Source organism: Carettochelys insculpta, chromosome 7 (assembly GCF_033958435.1).
Source record: "Carettochelys insculpta isolate YL-2023 chromosome 7, ASM3395843v1, whole genome shotgun sequence".
Classification (NCBI taxonomy): Eukaryota; Metazoa; Chordata; order Testudines; family Carettochelyidae; genus Carettochelys; species Carettochelys insculpta.
In genome coordinates, this window is record NC_134143.1 from 21,816,680 (window position 1) to 21,837,888 (window position 21,209).

Below are 21,209 nucleotides of genomic sequence, written 5' to 3' on the forward strand. Positions count from 1 at the left end.
TACAAAATTTTACATGAGCCCTGTACAAACAATTGAAGAATGGAGTGCTGGTAAAATTTAGAGATTTAGTTTATGTTTTATGCATGGAAGAGGATGACAACTATTTCTCATAACCTCCTCCCCCAACTCAATAGCTGGTTGCATATCTTGCCTCCTCTGAATCTGGATCTGATAATGAAACAGTTCTCAATTAAAAACCATCCCTTCTTTAAGTTACTTTTGTGATACATTATAGGTCTCTTTTCTTCTAATTATTCTAAAACCTACAAAGACTAAGAATTACATTTAGATATAAAGCACTCAATTTTGGGATATTAGTGGCACCTGTCAGTATTAAACAAACCCAATGAATGACCATATTTTGATAGTAATAGTATACAGTTTCTATTAACATTAAAACTCAGGTATTGATCATTCAGAAGTGATTTACTTCAGTGGTAAATAATTTTAGCCTTGAAATAGTTATCATTTAAAAAAAAATGAATACACTAAACTATATACAGGTCGAACCACTCTAATCCAGCACCCTCAGGACCTGACAATTGCTGGACAGGAGAATTTGCCCGGCTATGAGAGGTCAATATTGCCCAACACTTCCACTGCTTACTGGGCTCTTAGAAGACATCTAGGGGTAAATTAGATCTAAGTCACAGTACAGAACACTGAGAGTCAGGACTGGTGGCTGGAAACAAACTTTAAGGGACCGTGGAAAACTTGGCCACACCCATGGTAAGTGGGATTCAGCTAACTAAAATCATGCTGGATTACGGGTGTTGCCAGATGAGAAAGTTCCAGAGTAGAGAGGTGCAACCTGTACCAATATTTTAAACACTCTCTACACATAACCTACGTAAAACTTCTTTGTAGCAGACCCTGATCTCAGTAGCACCCTGAGAAAATCCAGAACAACCGCCTTAACTGTAGTGGAGTTACTTTGGGTATACACAGGTGAGAAACAGATCAAAATTGGGTCCTTGGCATTCCCCTAAATTAAGATTATTAATAAGTATTTATAATATGTCTTAGTTTGTAAGTGTATTGCAATAGCAATGATTTAAAGAAAACATTACAGCAATTAAAAAAGCAACTCCTGCCCACACTCTCTACACACTCTTCCTAAGGAATTACAAAACAGCTAGAGTTCTGAAATGCCATTCCATGTTGTGGAAGCCCATGCAAAGCTCTCCAAATATGGCAACTTTATATGAGCTTCTACAGCACATCACATAGGTCGACGTTTTAAATGAATGTGGAGCGCTGTCATGAAGAATAGGGTATTACAATTTGAAGGCTGGGAACTAGCAAAAAGTACAAGATGAATTTTAATGTTACTCCCTGATTTAGTGCTTGATCCAAAACTATTGTTGCTGGCTAAAAGACCTGATCTAAAGCTCACAGATATCAAAGAACAAACTCTAGGAGCCTCTAACCCAACAGAGATAACCTTTAGTTCAAGTGGTATGCAGACCTCTGCTTTAGCACTGATGTTCCTTACTTCAGTCCCTGCTGATGATTCAAGTTAGGAATCAGTTCCAGTAGCACCATTTGTCTTCATGGAAATCATGACCACTCTTTAATTGCAACTACATTCTTTTTATTTAACTATGAGAGCATTACCTATATATGCAAGAGCAATGGGAGCTCTCTTGAGATCCTATTAGCAGAGAAAAGATAGTTACCACTTTTATAACCAGGGTTCTCCTAGAAATGTTGCTCAGGTCAATTCCACATCCTAGCCATGTGCACCAGTGTCAGAAGTTCTTCCTTTAGCAGCATCTGAAGAGGAGTGGTTCTGGAGCCCACTGGAGTGGCACTGCCATGGTGCAGCCCTCACCCTCACTTCCTTCTTGCCAGAAGCTCTGACCATGGGGAAGGAGTATGGGTCATAGAATGGACACGAACAACATATCTCACAGAATATCAGCTTTTCTTCTTCAAGTGATTGCTCATGTCCATTCCACATTGGGTGACTCCAAGGTGTACGCAAACATCCCACCTGGAACAGTGAACTCAAACTGAACTACCTTATCAACTGAAAAAATACCTAAAGAGCTGCTAAGTGGAAGTGATCTAGCTACATGAAGCCAGCCGATCTGATGCTCCACCACTATTGGCAAGAAGAAACTGAGGGTGAGGGGAATGCCCAGCAACCCTTTTACCACGACCATGGTGGCATCACTCTAGGGGCCACAAGAGCCGCTTCCCTCTGGATGTTGCTAGGGGAAACATTTCCAACATGCACATCTAATGTGCAACTGACATGAGCAATCACTTGAAGAAGAAGCAGGGTATTTATTTATGGACCTGTTAGATCTTTCTGAGGATATATTTTAAAATAACGTTTGCATGATACTCATTAAAACAAAGCTACTTCACCCAAGTGTCAACACAAGACATAGGTGCTCAGGTCAATATTAACATCACAGAATGCAGATTACTAAAGGAATTTGTGCAATTATTGTAAGTTCCCCTCCAAAATTCACAAAAAAAAATCATGGTTTCTTCTGTTACTCAGAATACATTTGTTCAGTTCAACTCCTGCCCTTTTATAAGCCACATCAAGCCTTCTAATTTAGATCATTTTGAGAGCTGTAAAATTTATGTTTAACTGGGAAAAATTATTGACAATGTTCTTTGTTGTGGAAAGAAAATGTACTTTCCTTCCCATAGACTTCCAAGGTTTACTTTATTTTCCAGAGTAAAGTACTTGTGTGAAACAGGCACACCATTACTTTAGGTTTTAAAATCATTTTATTTCACATAAAGCATGCTGCTATGTACAGAAAAAAGTGAGGGATCAAAGCAAGAGCAATACAGAATGAGCAGCACTTTGCCTGAAACTTACACACTTTTAAAAATTAACTTTGTCTCATCTATTCTTTTTTACTTCTAAATCGTATCTAACAAAGTGTCACCTAGTCCCCTCTTCTTCAGTCCCACGGCTGCTACATTCCACCTCTGTCTTCCTCCCCAAAACAAATTCTGATTTTAAAGAGAAAACTACAACCAATATTGCCAGCAGTGACTCTTAACAACATAACACATCCAAGAAAAATAAACTTATATCTAGTGTCTTAGATGAAATATTTGTTTAACTATTGAAAGGACTATGCATTTAGAAACTTTCAGCTAAGCTCAGTAAGTTTTTCTTTCCAATATTCTAGCTCAAATTTAAATTTTCTTACAACAGTACTCTCTGGAAAAGTAAATCTTCCCTCTATCCTCACGAAAATCTGCCAATCATGTCTTGTTTCTCTTTGTATTTAAAGAAAGAACAATGGCTGCATCTCTCCCCCATAAATACTTCAAGATGAGATTTTACCAGAAGGCAAAAAGAAATCCACTTTACAGTGAAGATCATTTGTAGATTTTTTTTGTTTTGTGATGGGGTGAAATATCATGCTAGCAACAGAAAACAATCAACTCAGGTACTCACAACAACCCTATGTCTTTACTGTATATATATATGATGCCCCTAGGTTCTAACTCAGTAAGGCAGTTAATTCTTTAATGTAATTATATATCTTGCAGTATGTTTGTTACACATGGGTTTTTAACTTTTAACATTAAGGATTTGCGCCGATAGGCCATGATGCCAGTTGCGCAATTTGGCAAAGCGTGGGCTGTTACGTTCCGTTTCAAACCTTTCCCTGTGGCATGGAGAAAGAGAGAGAGAAAAAAAGAGAGAGAGAAAGGAGGAAGAAAGACAGGGGTTAGGGAATGTGGCCACCACTTCCCTGCTTTATAACTAGGGCAATGGCAATTTATTTGGATTTAGGTTATCTCCCAAAATAAAGGCAAACTAGGCTGGGTGATCCTTCTCCAGAGAAATTTTGGAAAGTTTTTCAGATTTGTATTTTTTAACTATGATGTAACACAAATGTGCACTCCTTGGTTTTGGTTTTGTTTGACAGGGCTGCTTTTGCTAGAAATTCTCAGCATGACTACTGTTTTCCTTCCAGCAGACACTCAGCTTTTTTTTTTCCAACTGAGTAGGAAGTGAAAGTCAATATTATACAAGACAAAATTAGTGCAAACATTTTTCATCCTTAATATCTAGTCATCCTGTATCTTGTCTCATAAGGACTTAAGGATGTAAAATCCTATTTAATGAGTTAACCGGTTCAACGTTAAGTTTAAACTGTTAAAATTAACTGACTGAACGTTGAAAGGGGGCCAGGGAGGACCACCTGGCTGGACTAGCATGGCCCCCTGGGGCGGACAGGGGATGTGCTGGCTGGAGCTCGCCTTTGCCTACAGTGTTCCTGGACCGGGCTTGCCATGGTCAAAGGCTGTTCCAGCCAGCCTGGAGCTCCCCTGCCCACAGCATGCCCCACACTCACCACAGACTGGGCTGCTCCAGTCACGCTGGAGCAATCCCTGCCCACAGCCAGCCCCATGGGGCAGGAGCTGCTCCCGACCCACCAGTTTTACCATAATTGATAAGCCTCATCCATTTAGGGTGAGGCTTACCAATTAACCAGCTAATCGTTAACATCCTTATAAGGACTATCAGCTGCAAATCTGTTGCCTCATAGCTTTGCTGCTTTGGTTAGAGATTAGGAATGACAATGTGAAATCCTGCAAATGTTGCTATTTAAATAAGTATCTCCAGTCTTTTGAGTTAAAAGCAGAGCAAGACAGAGGCACAATTCCACATGATGCTGATCACCCTCTTCCAAGATTTAAGTATTTTCAACTTCACTAGGGCTGTGTCTAGATGATAGCCGTAACTCAGAATAATTTACACAAGTTGCACAATGCAAATTGCGTAAATTATTTTGAGTTAACTAATTCTGAACTTGGTGCCATCCAAACTCACTGAAGTTTGAAATAAGCAGCTCTTTCAAAGTTTCCACTCGCCCTTTCATGATGAGGGGTAGCAGAAACAGCATACTGCGCTCAAAATAGCGCTTCTATTTCAAGCATGGTGAGTAGCTGTGGAGTTGCTATTTCGGGATACATTTGTATCCCAAAATAGCAGGAATAGTATCGACATAGCCTAGGAGAGGACACTCACCATCTCTCAGATTGGACCTTTTCTGGATGTTTTCCTCTCATTTAGGCCCAAGATTTTCTAAGTTAAAAAATTAAAGAAGAGGGGTGGAGTGGCCTGGCGCAGAGAAGAGAACTTAACAGAACTTAATTGAAATTAAAACGTTCCCATGATTTTCACATATTTTTGTGTCAAAGCAGACAAGTTCATTTCTCCTGCAGGGCTGACAGCCATACACAAAGCCACTGTGTTAATGCAGGAGAGCCAGAGAGTGAAACTGACTAGAGAGACAGAAAATGAACAGACCAGGTTAGTTTCACTCTCCAAGCTTTACCAAGCACAAAAGAAAAACAGAGTAAGTGGTATCAAAACAAAAAGCAGTCAAGTAGCACTTTAAAGACTAGCAAAATAGTTTATTAGGTGAGCTTTCGTGGGACAGACCCACTTGGTCTGAAGAAGTGGGTCTGTCCCACGAAAGCTCACCTAATAAACGATTTTGCTAGTCTTTAAAGTGCTACTTGACGGCTTTTTGTTTTGATAGTGTATAGACTAGCACGGCTTCCTCTCTGTTACTATTCAACATGCAAGCGTAAGTGGTGACATACTTTAATTTTTCAAATTCTTCAATTTTTAACAGCACAAGATGAGACAAACAACACATCTAAGGACTCCCTTGATGGATGATTTCTCAAATGCCACTTTACTCAGAAAAAAATTATTCAGAATACCCCCAGCTGTGATGTTGCAACTTCGAGAGGTATAATTTCAAAGAAATATATAGCATGATAGCTGTGCAGCTTCAGCTGGATTTAATAGAAACCAGGGAGTTTAGGAAATCCCTCAATGTTTTGAAGGTAAATCCCTCCATCTCCATATATGGAAGGGTATCAATTCAAGAGATGTCTGTTTTGCTGGCGATAGACAGATTACTTATCAAATTTTCAACTAAACATTCATAACAATCCCAATACAAAGGAGAAGCTTCATCACAAACAGCAATCTTACATCAAAAGTATCTCAGAGTGCCTTTCACCTACTGCCACATGTGCCTGTGGGGCTGCCAGAATAAGTTGAACAAAAGAGCCACAAACCACACCAATTAATATGAACTGAAATAGGCGTTTTGCCATCAGAAAATTCCTGCACGTTATGGGTCTGTTCAGAGAACATGACAACAGGCACCAAGTCTAAGGAATACTTGCATTTAAAACAGTTGCGCTAATGAAAAAAGTTACCTGTGTTTTCTTTCTTTGAAAATGTCTAACAGAAAAAGTAGACATGGAGCTGCCATTAAGTTTGACTCATCATTATTGTGCACAATGAACAAAACTGAAACAGAGAAGAGAGGAAATGCACAAGAGAAAAGAAAGCGCTCTTGGCAGGCATGAGTTTGGACCAAAATGCTCCATTACATGAAAATTCTGACAGTTTAACTTTGGGTACATGAAACTTTTCCACCAAGGATGACATCTGACAGTCTGATACGGAGCTTAAACCAATGGATCGCTAAAAGCACTTCTGCAGCATTTACTCTTCAAAAATTTGTCCCCTTGTCTTTTGCTGCCCCCAAAACACCCCCTCTGGATTTGAAACCAGAGAAGAGAGACAACGTACAATTCTGCAGGCTCTGTTTAAAGTGACATATTCTCCTGAGAGCCTAGTGAGGGAGCTCAGAATAATGCACACCAATACTTTCTGACTTTTTGTAACTGGAACCCTATAAGTGGGTTTCGGCTGTCATGGGTAGCAGAGAAGAAGAACAAAGGAGTCTGCTGTAGCTATGTTGCGCTCTCCTTCCAAAGCTAGATCTATAGGCACAGGTTGTTCTCTGCATGTGGAAGCAAAGAGATGCATGAGGGAGAATAGAGAGAATGTGTGTAACAGTCCAAATCACAGCACTGGTTACAAAAAAAGCACAAGAGCACCTTTAAAAGTCCTCATATAACATTCTTCAGTGACTCATATTCAGTGTCATTAACATTTCCTTATTAAAAAGATAATGCAAAATGATACATCGGAAGTGCACAAAGCTGACAATAAAACATATGAAGAGCAGTCTCATGTACTTTAAATTACATCAAATAATATGTGCAATTTACAGTACAGACACTTATGTGTTATTAACCAATTACTCTTTTAAAAATCTATCCAAGTGTTATTTTCAACACCCAGGCCTTTCTAAATGTATCCTCTATTTATGAACTAAAACTGAAGTTGGAAGGGCTAAATTCTACCCCAAATACACATACAGGAGCCACACTATTGCACGAGCAGACAGAATTTAGCTCTAGTGAAAGTCTGCCCCGCATGCAGCATTTGTTTGGATATTACAGAATTTGCTTTATGTTCCACTGAAGTTAACAGGACTTCAGTACACATTTACTGAATCAAGACCTATGTTGCACAATAAAATCAACAGGAATTGTGTTTGCACATCTGAGGACAGAATTTAGTGAAATAGCAGCATGATCTCAAGCTGGTATGGAGGCATCTAGCTATGCAACTTACACGAACTGAAATGGAACCTTGATGGGAAACACTTCCAGTTGAGAACATATCCGTTGGATTTGTATTTTCACATTGGAAGTAGAAAAACATATTTTGCTCATATAATCCTAACACTGGAAGGAACCTCTAGAGGTCATCAGGTCTGCCCCCTACATTCATAGGGGAACACGCACCATCTAAGACCATCTCTGATAAGTATTTGTCTAACCTGCCCTTAAAAATCTCCAGTAATGGAGATTTCACAAGCTCCCTAGGCAATTTATTCCAGTGTTTAACCACCCTGACAGGAAGTTTTTCCTAATGTCCAACCTAAACATCCCTTGGTACAATTTAATCGTCAACTCATATTTGTAACCCTACATTTGGTGCAGGAAAATCAGAAGTCCAAAAGCTTAGGCATTTTTTAATAACACAATTGAAACAGTGGGTGGGCAGAATATCAGACAAAGCACAAACTAAGAAAATGGTTTAAAGTATTTTTGGCAAGACAGGGATGTGGAATTCTTAGAATAAATCAGGCTGGGAACCCAATGCCCTAATCACAAGTTGCTCAACTAGATGCAGAAATCTTTGAGTAAAATCTATACCATGTGTTATGCAGATGTCAGACTAAATTATTGTGACTGTTCATAATAGCCTTACAATTTATGAATCTAGGAACGTGTAAAATCCTTACTAGCAGAACATTTGAAAATAGATATGTACTTTTCTCCAGTAGCAAAAGCAGTCCTGTATCCTCATAGGCGCATTATCTAAGAAAATAATCATATATAGATATTTTTTTTTTTTTGTTTCACATAAAATACATCTAGGTGATGATTATTCCAAGTATGTAATTGGTTACAACTACTCTACCATATCATGTCAGCTGAATCAAGTGCCAATCACAGGATCATCCAAATAAATTGCTCATTAAAGTTCAACGTCACCACAGCATCATATATTTTCATCCAGTTATAGAATTGAATGTAGTCACATAGGGCTTTATCCTATGAACCCAGCACAAGCAACACTCCCACTGAAGTCAACGGGAATTCCACGTGCAAAGAGCTTGCAGGATTGAGTATTCATCCCAGGGTTTTGTACTGTATTACACCTAACTATAGGTCTCACTGCTACCCCTCAATCAAGCACTTCTTGCAGATTTCTAAGCCAAGAGCATTTTGATTTTAGTGATTGTTCAGTATGTGTTAGAATATTTAAGAAAAAAACTAGTTTTGTATTTTCTTATTAATGCCATTTTAAAGCATTAGAGATTGGTTATCAGTAAGGAGAAGGCCGCAGCACTGACAGCTAGTCACCTACCTTGATCTTCTCAGGGCTTCCTCATCTGGGTCTTGCACTGCAGAAAAGAAAATGATGGAGGTTACCAGCAAAGCATAAAATGCCACCTATGGGGAGAGGCATGGCAGCTTTTCAACATTAAGTCACAGAGAGACACAAATTCAGCAGCAGCAAGTCTAGTTTCAGTGGACTTTCTAGGGTTGCAGAGTGGGATGGTGGTAAGAGGGGGCAGCTGCACCATTTTTTCAGCCTTCTACTAGCATCTGGTTCACAGTGTGTCTTGGTTATGCACAACGACCAGCGCTGACCTTCTGTTCCTTGTAAAGAGCCTGGGAAAGTGGCGGCATCTCATGCAGAGGACATGAGAGCGCAACAGTGAGTAAATGATGTTTGCCTCCCAATGGGGGAATGCGGGTAGTAATGAAGCACCCCAAACTCCCACACTCTAGATTCTGTGGGCAGGAAACATAGAACCTCTCCCTTCTACGCCATGTGTGAACTTGAGTCAGGGTTGCGTGTCTAGGTGGCATGGCTGACAGAAAACCACAGGGACAGTCCAAATGGGGTTCCAATTTCTGCTTTCAGAATCCCCAGTACATAAAAGTACATTGCAGCAGATGTTCAGATGATCACTGTACAGCAGAGTCTCAAGATTCGCAAACTTTATGTTCCTGAATTCAATTATTCGTGAGTGGCCGAGAGACCATTTCCCTTGCAGCATGGAGCACCAGAAGCCACTGCTTCCCTTGGGGCCCAGGGTAGGAGCACCAGCAGCCGCTGCTTCCCTGGGGCCCCGGGCAGGGACTGCTGGCAGCCGCCACCTCCCAGGGCTCTGGGGCAGGCTGCTCTATTCGCACGATTCAGCATTGACAAGGGTTCTCAACATGGAACTCTCGGAAATGTTGAGACCCTGCTGCACTTCAAATTAGTTAGCAGTTCTGTAGACCTAACCCCTAAAACAGCAGGGCCAACAGTTGCTTTGGGCCCCTGAGCAAGGTGGGAGGGGAGGGGGCAAGGGCAGGGCCTAAGGCAGTCAGTTCTCAGTACCGCATAGCGTACAGTGCTGGGCTCCCCCCTCACTCACTAACAGCCATGTGCAGTGGCACAGCAGTGCTGCTGTGGCACTTCAAAGGGGCCTGGAGCTCTGACCGCTACCTCTGCCAAATTAGCAGCAGTGGCCAGAGCTCCAGGTTCCTCTGAAATGCTGGGCCCTGGGGCAACACCCTCACTCCCGTCAGCGGGCCTGCCCCCAAGAAGCGAGAACTCCTACACAGTTACACCGATTACATTAGAATGTTGGAGAGAAACCACAACCAGCCCAGGATACTCTAGGATCTTGTTCAGTTAAATACTGCTGATAATACTCACCACCAAAAACAAGACTCTTGACTGATCAAAGGTTCCCTTTACAGAAAACAATGCGAAAGTTAGCATATAGGTTTCCTAAGTCCCCTCTGAAGTGGATTTACAGCTTTGTGAGTTTAGCCAGATTTGGGGGGTTTACTAAAGGATGCGAGTCAGCTTTGAGATTCAATGAGTGTATAAGAGAGGAAAGAAGAAAAAACAAATTTGGGGTTTCACTGCTTGACTTACTGTACTCTGTTCCTGTCATCTGGGCAAGGATGCGGAAAGACTTGGACTGGAGATTGGCAGAACGGCGAGTCCAGTCATCAAGTTCATCCTCAGACTTGTTCTGAGTTTTAAGCACTGCCTGATACACTGGAGAGGCACTGTCTATGTGAGGGTCTTTAACAGGAAGGCTACTGCAATGCAGAAAAGGGTGCATTATAAACCAGCACATGCTGGGTCTGCCTCCCTCTCCCCACCTCAAGTTGCAGTTTCTCCTCCAAAACAACCAACAAACCCCAAACTCATTGACAGTAGATCAAAAATATGTCAGTCAAGAATATTTCAATTCACTCTCTCTTTAACACTACATATGGTTATTCTTCAAACCAATATGTTTGCCTTCTAGTCAATTGAAGTAGTAACAAAGGCCTGTCCATGACCCTTAAGCCAACACAGCCATACGATTATGGTAGTAATATATCAGTATAAAGCAATAAATGATGGCCAGCAAGTCAAGATTACTGGACTAGCTGAGTATTCTTATCCCTGTAATTTTGCATAGTGAGTGCCCCATCGCATGGAGTAAATTGACTAACTCTAGAATATATTATTGCAGTTGTGGAACTGGACCATTCCAACGTTACAAAGAAAGAAGTAAATGGACTGGACTGTAGAAAGATAATTTAGTACATGTTTTTAATTCTTTCCAGAGATAGGCTGGTATCAAAATGCTGAACCCAAATACTTCAGAACATTAGAAAATCTGGATTCAAACTTGAGGCTCAGACACTTCTCTAGTTAATTCATATTTCGAAGCTTCACTATTAAGCTATACCTAGTGTTTTATGATCCTGTTGATGACCTTGCACAGACTATAAAGGAAGAACTATACATACCTAAAGCTCAAACTACAAATGTTTATGAGATACCCTGTAACACCAATTAGGATACCCTTAGGGTTACCATCCATCCCGTTTCTGGTGGAACGGCCCTGTATTTCATGCACCATGAAGTCATCCCAAGTTATTTTCAAAATGGAGCTAATTGCCCCATATTTGTGGAGGGAGCAGCTTCTGCCTGGTTCCTGCCACACATTAGCACAGATGCTGTCCAGATCCCAGGAGCTGTGAGCCAGACCAGCATGGCTGTGCCTGGCTCCTGGCTCCCCGCCATTCATGGGAGCTGGGAACTGGACCCGCATGGCTGTACCTGCCTCCTGGTGACTGGTGGGAGCTGGGAGCCAGAAGCCAGACTGGCATGGCTGCTGTCCGGTTCCCAGCCCCTGTGCCTTGAGGAGCCAAAAGCCAGGAGGAGAACTGGTGCGGCTGCTGCCCAGTGCCCAGCTCCCCACACCTAGGGAGCGCTGGGAGAAGCTGCCTCTCCCCCACATAACTCCCTGTCTCGTATTTAGGACGGCGAGATACGAGCCGTGTCTACACGTGCACATTAGTTCGAAGTAGCGGCACTAACTTCGAAATAGCGCCCGTCACGGCTACACGTGTTGGGCGCTATTTCGATGTTAACATCGACGTTAGGCGGCGAGACGTCGAAGCCGCTAACCCCATGAGGGGATGGGAATAGCGCCCTACTTCGAAGTTGAACGTCGAAGTAGGGCACGTGTAGACGATCCGCGTCCCGCAACATCGAAATAGCGGGGTCCGCCATGGTGGCCATCAGCTGAGGGGTTGAGAGACGCTCTCTCCAGCCCCTGTGTGGCTCTATGGTCACCGTGTGCAGCAGCCCTTAGCCCAGGGCTTCTGGCTGCTGCTGCGGCAGCTGGGGATCCATGCTGCATGCAAAGGGTCTGCAACCAGTTGTCAGCTCTGTGGATCTTGTGTTGTTTAGTGCAACTGTGTCTGGGAGGGGCCCTTTAAGGGAGTGGCTTGCTGTTGAGTCCGCCCTGTCACTCTGTCTGCAGCTGTGCCTGGCACCCTTATTTCGATGTGTGCTACTTTGGTGTGTAGACGTTCCCTCGCAGCGCCTATTTCGATGTGGTGCTGCACAACGTCGATGTTGAACGTCGACATTGCCAGCCCTGGAGGACATGTAGACGTTATTCATCGAAATAGCCTATTTCGATGTCACTACATCGAAATAAGCTACTTCGATGTAGGCTTCACGTGTAGACGTAGCTATGGTCACCCTAGTTAACCTCTAACTTGATTTATGATGTAATCTAGAAGTAGGCATGGCAATTTAATAGTTTTTCTCCTAAAATAGCTTTTGCATAGTGTGTAGTTAAATTACATATTAATAGAGGTGCAAATACATACACTGATGGTGAAGTATGCAGTCATCTCATACCTTGGCTCCAGAACTCTTCTACATACAAAATTATTTTTGAAGTGAGTGATTTATTGTAGCTAAGGTTAAACTCTGTGATTGGTGCCTTGTGAGCAGTATGACTGTCTGAGGCGTGAAAGAGACATGCTCAACATCATGAAAACTAGAAAAATGTCTATTTTAAAAATTAAGGGCCTTTTTATCCCATGAGCTCCCTGATATAAAAAGCCAAGAATCAGAGCAACTGCCCCTTATAAAATCTCCCTCTAAAACCCAGGCAGTTGCTCAAGCTTCCTACTTGGTAAGTTTTCTCTAGAAAAAATCCAGAAGGAAACAAAAATAAGGATGTAGTTTGACAATGGGAGAGGAGTCAAGGAAAAGCAACCTATATGTAATTGTGCAGCCAATACATAATTTTCGAGAAGAAAAAACATTACCAACTATTGGTGCTCTGAGCAGCAGTAGTTTCCATTGGCAGATATTGTTCTGCAGCATAGCATAATACCAGCTGAACCTCTCTAGTCCAGCACTCTCTGGTCCAGCAACATCCATGATCTGGCATCATTTAGTTCGATGGATGTCCACTTATCATGGGCGTGGTCAAGTTTCCTGTGGTCCCATTAAGCTTGTTGACAGCCACCAGTCCTGTCTCTCCACGTTCTGTGCTGAGTGTTCTAGCTCTAACTTACTCCTAAGTGTTTTCTAAGAGTCCAAAAAGCAGAAAAAGCATTGGTAATTCTGCTAAATACTACTGACCTTCTGAAGTGTGGCAAATTACATGATTCAGCCTCGGTCAGGTCCCAAGAGTGCTGGACTAAAGAGGTTCAGTCCTTGTAATCCATATCAGTGAATTTGCATCTGCATTTATCATGGAGATGTGTGTGTTTCATGTCAGAGTACAAGGATCTTAGAAACACTAAGGCTGTGTTTACACTAGTCCACTTCTCCGAAGGGCACATGGAATATCAATGAGGCACTGCCATGCATATGCAGCGCCTGATTAGCATAATGGCAGCTGTGCGAATTTCAAAGCTGCTAAGTTCTAAATGCTGACAGGCAGTCTAGACATGAGCACTTAGAAATGATCCCAGCTTCGAAATTCCCTTTCTCTCAGGTTGGGATAAACCTTGCCATAGTGCTTAGTCCTCCCAAGTTGGCAGTAAGGGAATTTCAAAGTTGGGTGCATATTTCCAAGTGCCCGTGTCTAGACTGTCTGTCAGCACTTCAAAGTTAGCCACTTCCAAATTCACATGGCCGCCATTATGCTAACGAGGCAATGCATATGCATGACAGCGCCTCACTGATATACCCCCATCTGTGTCATTTCCATGCCCCCTTTGAAGAAGGGGGCTAGCGTAGACATGGCCTGAGTGCCTATAAATATGCCATGGATCTCTATTCCAGTGCATAGATATGTAAGTTTAAAAAAGCACTATAGTACGTACCATTCCCTAAATGAGATATTTGTACCTGTTCTTTCCTCTCCCTGCCCCCTCGGCCCCCAAGATACGCTGACTCCTGAATTTCCTGGGATTTCCTAGGGATCTGATGGGATGCTAGGAAGCAGCACACTTAGTTCACTTGTCCTATACTTTTGCACTTACACAAAGCAGGCCATTCTTTAATACAAGAATTCATTTTTCACTGTCGGACCATAGATTAGATTAAGCCCATGTGGCAAGGTGCCCCTTGTCTGGCTCAGGTCCCACACCTCTGCACCTGCTGGACGGCTTAGGCTGGCTCAGCCTCTGTTGCTCTGGTCAATTGGTTAGTCTCTTTCCCTCCCCTAGTCACAGTCAGGGCTGTCAGCCTTGCTGTGGGAGAGGAATCCAGGCACTCTTCCCTGCTTGGCTGACTTTACAAGCACTCCCTGGCTTCCTCATCTGTTTTGTCTTCTCCTTATCACCTTCTCAACCACTCTCCAACCTCCTCCATCTACTCTATCCCTGCTTAACTGGGCTGGTTTTAAGCCTGCTGACAGTCAGATCAGCTGGCTCTTGTTAGTTGATGGTAATTGCAATCACCTGTGTGCAGCACTATCTGCTTCTCTAGCTCAGGCTGCCAACCTGAGCTGCCTTTTCCCCCTTCCTAGCAGGGTCTGCTGGGCTCCCTGTTGCAGCCCATGAAAGGTTTCTACCAGGATAAACCTTGCCACAGGGCTCAGTCCTTTTGGAAGACTTCCGGAACAGAAAGAAGTTAGAGCCTCACTTTCTGTGTTTACTTTTAGTCTTACTATAGTACCCATCACCATGGTAGCTAAGGGCTGACAGGTGCTGGACCACTGGAGAACTCAAACTATTCTCTGAGAGAAGCATGCAAATAAAAACATATAACTAACATGATCTCCAGCAAAGGAAATGACTTAGTAAACGTTTCCAATTAGATGGTAAAACTTCCACATTTCCAACTACATTTGATACGTTCATTTTTCTATTGTGTGAGCCACATCTTTTCCTTTTTTATTGCAATGGATCACTGGCTGCCTATCATTGGCTAACAACTGATTAAGTTTGGGATCCTCAGACTTACATTTTGATCCTCCTGGAGCTTAAAACACTGCTGTTTTTGATGGCAAATTTCACAACTGCAGACTGAAGGATATTAGATAACAAACCAACTGGACGGCTGGTATTTCTGGCTTCATCCATCTTACTTGTGGCAGCACTAGCATTTGGGTCATGGACAGATAGCCAGGTTCATTTTGCTAAACCCTCTACTTACACTGCTTTGTTCTAGTATTATGATGGATTTACAAAATATTGATTAAATCTCTAAATGCAGAAATGCCCAGTAGCTCTGCTGTTGTTGTGCAACTGTAGGGACTGAGCCAGAGATTTCAGAATGGCAGTAAATACCAAGCTGTATTATTATACATACATCTTTATGACAAAGACAGCAAATGGATTCTGCTGAATTAATTTTTTTTCACTGAATCAAGTGCTTCACTCAAGGTCAAACTAGGTTATCTAGTTGAGCATAACAGATTGGAACATTTCCAATTATAACTATTAAGCAATCACCCTTTATCTTTGTTTAAATCATAATTATACAAAAAACAAGTATTGGGATATATGAGCCAGTAGGAATGGCAGAGCAACAATGTAGCTGGTTATGCTCTTTCCAAAAGCTAAGACAGGGCACCTGATTGTTCCAGAAAAAAAAAAGGGTTTTTTTTCCATTTCCATTATTAAATTATCAGTCACTACTATGCCCTTTCTTCATGTTAAAGTTTATTTTCCTAGTTTGTGTTGTGCATACACAATAATCCACTCAAGTAATTTTGGGCATTTTGCTATGACTGAATAGAAAAGTCTATGCTTGTTCACATCATTCGATGGGCCATGCATTCACAGCAAAATTAATTTGAGGCAAAATAATATCTATAGACAATCAGTCTTATTTGAACAAAGAGTGAAGAGTCTGTGACTTCCTGTTCCTTATAGGATATGGCTCAACAACTGGACCACATACTGAAGTCTACTTAATTTTAACTCAGTTCTTACTCAGATAACTAAAGGCTGAGTAAGTTCCTACTCAGGAAACAAAAGGTTGAGCAAAAGTTAAATAAGTGCTTCAGGATTTGGTCTTTGATATAAAAATACAGTTGAATTTCTCTGAAGTGGGGGTATTTGATAGATATAAGTATTGAATGCATGGCAACTTGATTCCAATCAGTAACAAAAGCAATTACAGAAATTATCAAAGACTTATCAGGAACTGTAAAGTGTTTCATCCATTTTTGTTCTTTATAACAAAAATCTAGAGTCTGCTATTGTTGCTTAATTCATTTTACACACACAAAGGGTTAATTTCAACTGCTGGTCTTAACTGGATACAACCCTGCTGAAGCTGGTAAAATTGCACCTGCCTACATTTGGAGCAAGCTTGGTCAAAAACACTTAATGAGTTGTAACAGAGAGAAAGCCATGCTAGTCTATATACTATCAAAACTAAAAAGCAGTCCAGTAGCACTTTAAAGACTAACAGAATAATTTATTAGGTGATGAGCTTTCATGGGACAGACCTACTTCTTCAGATCATAACCATACCAGAACAGACTCAATATTTAAGGCACGGAGAACCAAAAATAGTAATCAAGGTTGACAAATCAGAAAAATATTATCAAGGTGAGCAAATCAGAGAGTGGAGGGGCAGAAGGCGGGGTGGGGTGTGTGTGTGTCAAGAATTAGATTAAGCCAAGTATGCAAAAGAGCCCTTATAATGACCCAAAAAATTCCCATCCTCCTTCAAACCATGTGTTAATGTGTCAAATTTGAATATAAAAGAGAGTTCAGCAGCCTCTCTTTCCTAAAGTAGTGTGAAAATTCCTCTTCAGTAAGACGCAAACCTTCAGGTCATTAACAGAATGGCCCACTCCCTTAAAAGGCTGACTGACCAGTTTGTGGATTAGGAGTGTTTTTGTCTGTTTTGTGCCCATTAATTCTTTGTCTAAGAGAGTTTGAAGTCTGTCCAATATACATAGCATCTGGGCATTGCTGGCACATGATGGCATATATGATGTTAGCTGAGGAACATGAGAATGTGCCCATGATTCTGTGAATAACCTGGTTAGGTCCAGTCATGGTATCTCCAGAATAGACAGGTGGACAAAGCTGAAAATGGCCTTTGTTGCAAGGAAAAGTTCCAGGACTGGTGTTCCTGCGGTATAAACTGTGGTTGTGGGTAAGAATCCTCATAAGGTTGGTAGGTTGTCTGTAGGAGAGAACAGGCCTGTCACCTAGGGCTTTGTGGAGTGTGGCATACTGATTAAGGATAGGTTGTAGGTCTTTAATAATGCTTTGCAGTGGTTTGAGTTAGGGGCTGTAGGAGATGACCAGTGGTGTTCTGTTCTTGGCTTTTTTGGGCCCATCTTGGAGTAGCTGGTCTCTGGGTATTCATCTGGCCCTGTTGATTTGGTTTTTTTCCTCTCTCCTGGTGGGTAATTCAGGTTTATGAATAGTTGGTAAAGATCTTGTAGTTTTTCGTTTCTATCAGTAAGATCAGAGCAAATGTGATTGCTCCTAAGGGCTTGACTGTAAACAATGGATCCGCTTGCGTGTGCAGGATGGAAGCTAGAAGTGTGTAGGTAAGTATAGTGATCAATGGGTTTCTGGTAGAGTGTGGTACTGATTAGGCCATCCTTGATTTGTACTGTAGTGTCCAGGAAACGTATCTTTCAGATGGAGTAATCGAGGCATAAGTTGATGGTGGGGTGCAGATTGTTAAAGTCTCTGAGGAATTCTTCTAGAGTCTCTATGCCATGGGTCCAAATCATAAAGACATCCTCAATGTATTGTAAGCAGAGGAGGGGTAATAGGGGACGAGAGCTGAGGAATCGTTGTTCCAGGTCAGCCATAAATATATTAGCAGATTGTGGGGCCATGCGGTTGCCCATAGCAGTTCCACTAATCCAGAGATATAAACTGTCCCCAAATCAGAAATAATTGTGGGTGAGAATAAAGTTACAGAGGTCAGACACCAGACTGGCTGTGGTGACATCAGGGATGGTAATCCTGATCACTTGTAATCCATCTTCGTGTGGAATATTAGCGTACAGAGCCTCTACATCCATGGTGGCAAGGATAGTGTTGTCACGAACTTTTCCAATGTTTTGTAATTTCCTCAGGAAGTCAGTGGTGTCTCAGAGATAGCTAGGAGTGTTGGTGGCATGCAGGTTGAGGAGGGAGTCCATGTAACTGGACAGTCCAGGGGTAAGGGTGCCAATACACGAAATGATTGGGTGTCCGGGGTTTCCAGGTTTGTGGATTTTGGGAAGTAAATAGAACAATCCAGGTTGGGGCTCAGATGGTGTGTCTGAGTGAATAAGGTCCTGAGTAGCAGCAGGGAGTTCCTTAAGTAGTCGTAATTTCTTTTGGAATTCCAAAGTGGGATCAATGGAGAGAGGTCTGTAAAAGTTGGTATTGGAGAATTGTCTGGCTGCCTCCTGTTCATAGTCTGACTTATTCATGATGACAACAGCACCCCCTTTGTCAGCTGGTTTGATTATAACGTCTGGGTTATTTTTGAGACTCTGGACAGCACAGCGTTCAGCATAGTTGAGACTGTGTCTCATTTGGTATTGTTTGTGTATAATGTCAGTCTGAGCAAGGTTGCGGAAGCATTGTATGTAGAAATCCAGACTTTCACTACGACCATCAGGGGGAGTCCACAGAGTTCTTTTTTTGGTGTTGGGGGGGGGGGGGGCGTGTCGAGAGAGTCACACTGTTGTTCATAGGTGTGTTGGAAGAATTCCTTCAGACAGAGGCAACGAAAGAAGGCTTCAGGGTCACCACAGAATTGTATTAAGTTCATGGAGGAAGTGGGGCAGAAGGAAAAACCCCGGGATAAGAAAGACTCTTCTGCTGGGCTGAGTTGGTAGCTGGAAAGGTTAACAATATTGTTAGTTGAGCTGTCGTTGTTGTAGATGGAGTATCCTGAAGTATGCAGTAATTTAGAAAATATATTCTCTTTTCTTTTTTGTAGGAAGTGGAAGTGTGTTTTATAAATTTCTCGTCTAGTACAAGAAAAGCCTCGTTCTGTGGGGTTTTGTGCGGGTGCCTGATTGTTGATGAGAATTGCAAGTTCAGAGAGTTCATTTTTAATCATCTTTTGTTTATTGTAAAAGATTTCGATCAAGTGGTTCCTCAGTTTCTGAAGAGGAACTTTACACTACTTTGGAAAGAGAGACTGCTCAACTCTCTTTTATATTCAAATTCAACACATTAACACATGGTTTGAACTGGGATGGGAGTTTTTTTAGGTCCTATAGGGGCTTTTTTGCATACTTGGCTTAATCTAATTCTTGACACACACACACACACACACACACACACACACACACACACACACACACACACACACACACACACACACACACACACACACACACACACACACACAACCGCCTTCTGCCCCTTCACTCTCTGATTTGCTCACCTTGATAATATTTTTCTGATTTCTCAACCTTGATTACTATTTTTGGTTCTCCGTGCCTTAAATATTGAGTCTGTTCTGGTATGGTTATGATCTGAGAAAGTGGGTGTGTCCCATGAAAGCTCATCACCTAATAAATTATTCTCTTAAAGTACTTAATGAGTTGTTAGAGGTTTGACTGAAATATACATGAAACACCATGAGCCCTTGATCTTATAGGCACCAACTCTTGGTTCTTGGTATATTATTGTGATGTACACTATGACAAGAATGATGAAAAGGGCACCCAGGAATGGCACTCTCATTCTGCTATTTTGATGTCCTGGCATGAGGTTTTTGAGTAATTCCAGTATAAATAAATCAATTCAGTATGGTTGTATGATTTTTTTACTTCAAACAACATTAGCTTATTGCTGACCTTACTTACCTCAGCTTTAACACCATTGACTAATGTGATTATTTCAGATACTAGCCCCGAACAACTGAGTTTATATCTATATTATTATTCCTTGCTACAAAAGTGTACAAACTGCTTCTAAGATATGACATAACAAATCACCTGTTTTATTTCTCATGCTGAACCTAGACTCATGATATATGAAGTCTACGTCTTCTTTCGCTTTTACGTGCCTACGGTTAAATTCTCTGCAGAGCCTTGAATCTAAAGTTAGGACTAAAGGAGAATTTGGCTAATTCTAAGGCTACTGCTTGTACAGTTATTTTCATATTTAATGGTAAAATGTTTAATCAAGGTTTGAGCAAGCAAGGTGATAAATAGCTTTTGTTCCACTGTATAAAACTGCATTTCAGAAAAGTCAGCATATTACAGAAGGTACAAGAAGCATAATGAAGGATCAAACCAATCAGATGATCCCACGAATTTAGTCCAATCACTGGCCAGGCCTTTACTTGTGAGATGCTCTGACCAAATAGATGAGCAGAATGTTAGATTCCCCACCCCCAACTTTATTATATGCTGTGCTTTCATTCCTAAATTTAAAAACACAGCATTTAGTGTGCTTGGGGAACTCAAACATTCACTAAGTAAGAAATCAGGAAGTTCACAAAAAGAAATTTTTGCAACAGGCTGTCACACTGAGCAAAGCATATTTTAAAAGCTGAGTCTGAGCACTCATAAGATGGAAACACTACACTACTCTGATCCAGATGGACATTAAACTGAGGGCTTGTCTACCCAGCATTGCAAAGCTGACAAAGGAGTGTAATTTGTACAGCACCTAAATGCCTCAGGTAGACCTTGTTGGGGTGCTCTAACATTATGTCTATGCTGCAATTAAAACCCACAGCTGGATCATGTCAGTAGATTTGGCGTTGGCAGAGCAGTTTAACTGCAGACTAGATCAGCGGTTCCGAACCTGTGGTCTGCAAACCACGGGTGGGTCGCAAGGGTATTGCAGGTGGTCTGTAGGGGAAAAAAGGATAATCACCTCCCTTTCCCACAGTCCAGCAGGTCAGCAGCAGATGCAGGCACTTTGCCGAGGTAAGGGGTGGGGGAGAGGAAGAAGGCCTTAATGGAAGTCTGGGCCTGGCTGCGCCCAGCTCTGAGCCCCTCTGCAGGAAGGCCAGGCCTGGCTTGGTTAGGTAGCGGTCCACAAAGTCTTTCAGTGACGAGGTA

At 41.9% G+C, this 21,209-nt stretch overlaps 1 protein-coding gene across 12 annotated transcripts in view; it reads right to left on the reverse strand.

Annotated features, from left to right (window-relative positions):
• Window positions 1-21,209, reverse strand: part of LDB3 (LIM domain binding 3) — a 189,991-nt gene that overhangs the window by 70,841 nt on the left and 97,941 nt on the right. For 11 of the 12 annotated variants that reach the window (XM_075000116.1, XM_075000122.1, XM_075000124.1 and 8 more), the window contains 2 exons: window positions 10,382-10,551; window positions 8,810-8,846 (listed from right to left, as the gene is read on the reverse strand). In XM_075000116.1, coding sequence (XP_074856217.1) covers window positions 8,810-8,846; window positions 10,382-10,551 — 207 coding nt within the window. Of the gene's footprint in view, window positions 1-2,732; window positions 3,651-8,809; window positions 8,847-10,381; window positions 10,552-21,209 lie in introns of those variants that run through there. The other variant, XM_075000127.1, reaches the window with a different exon arrangement.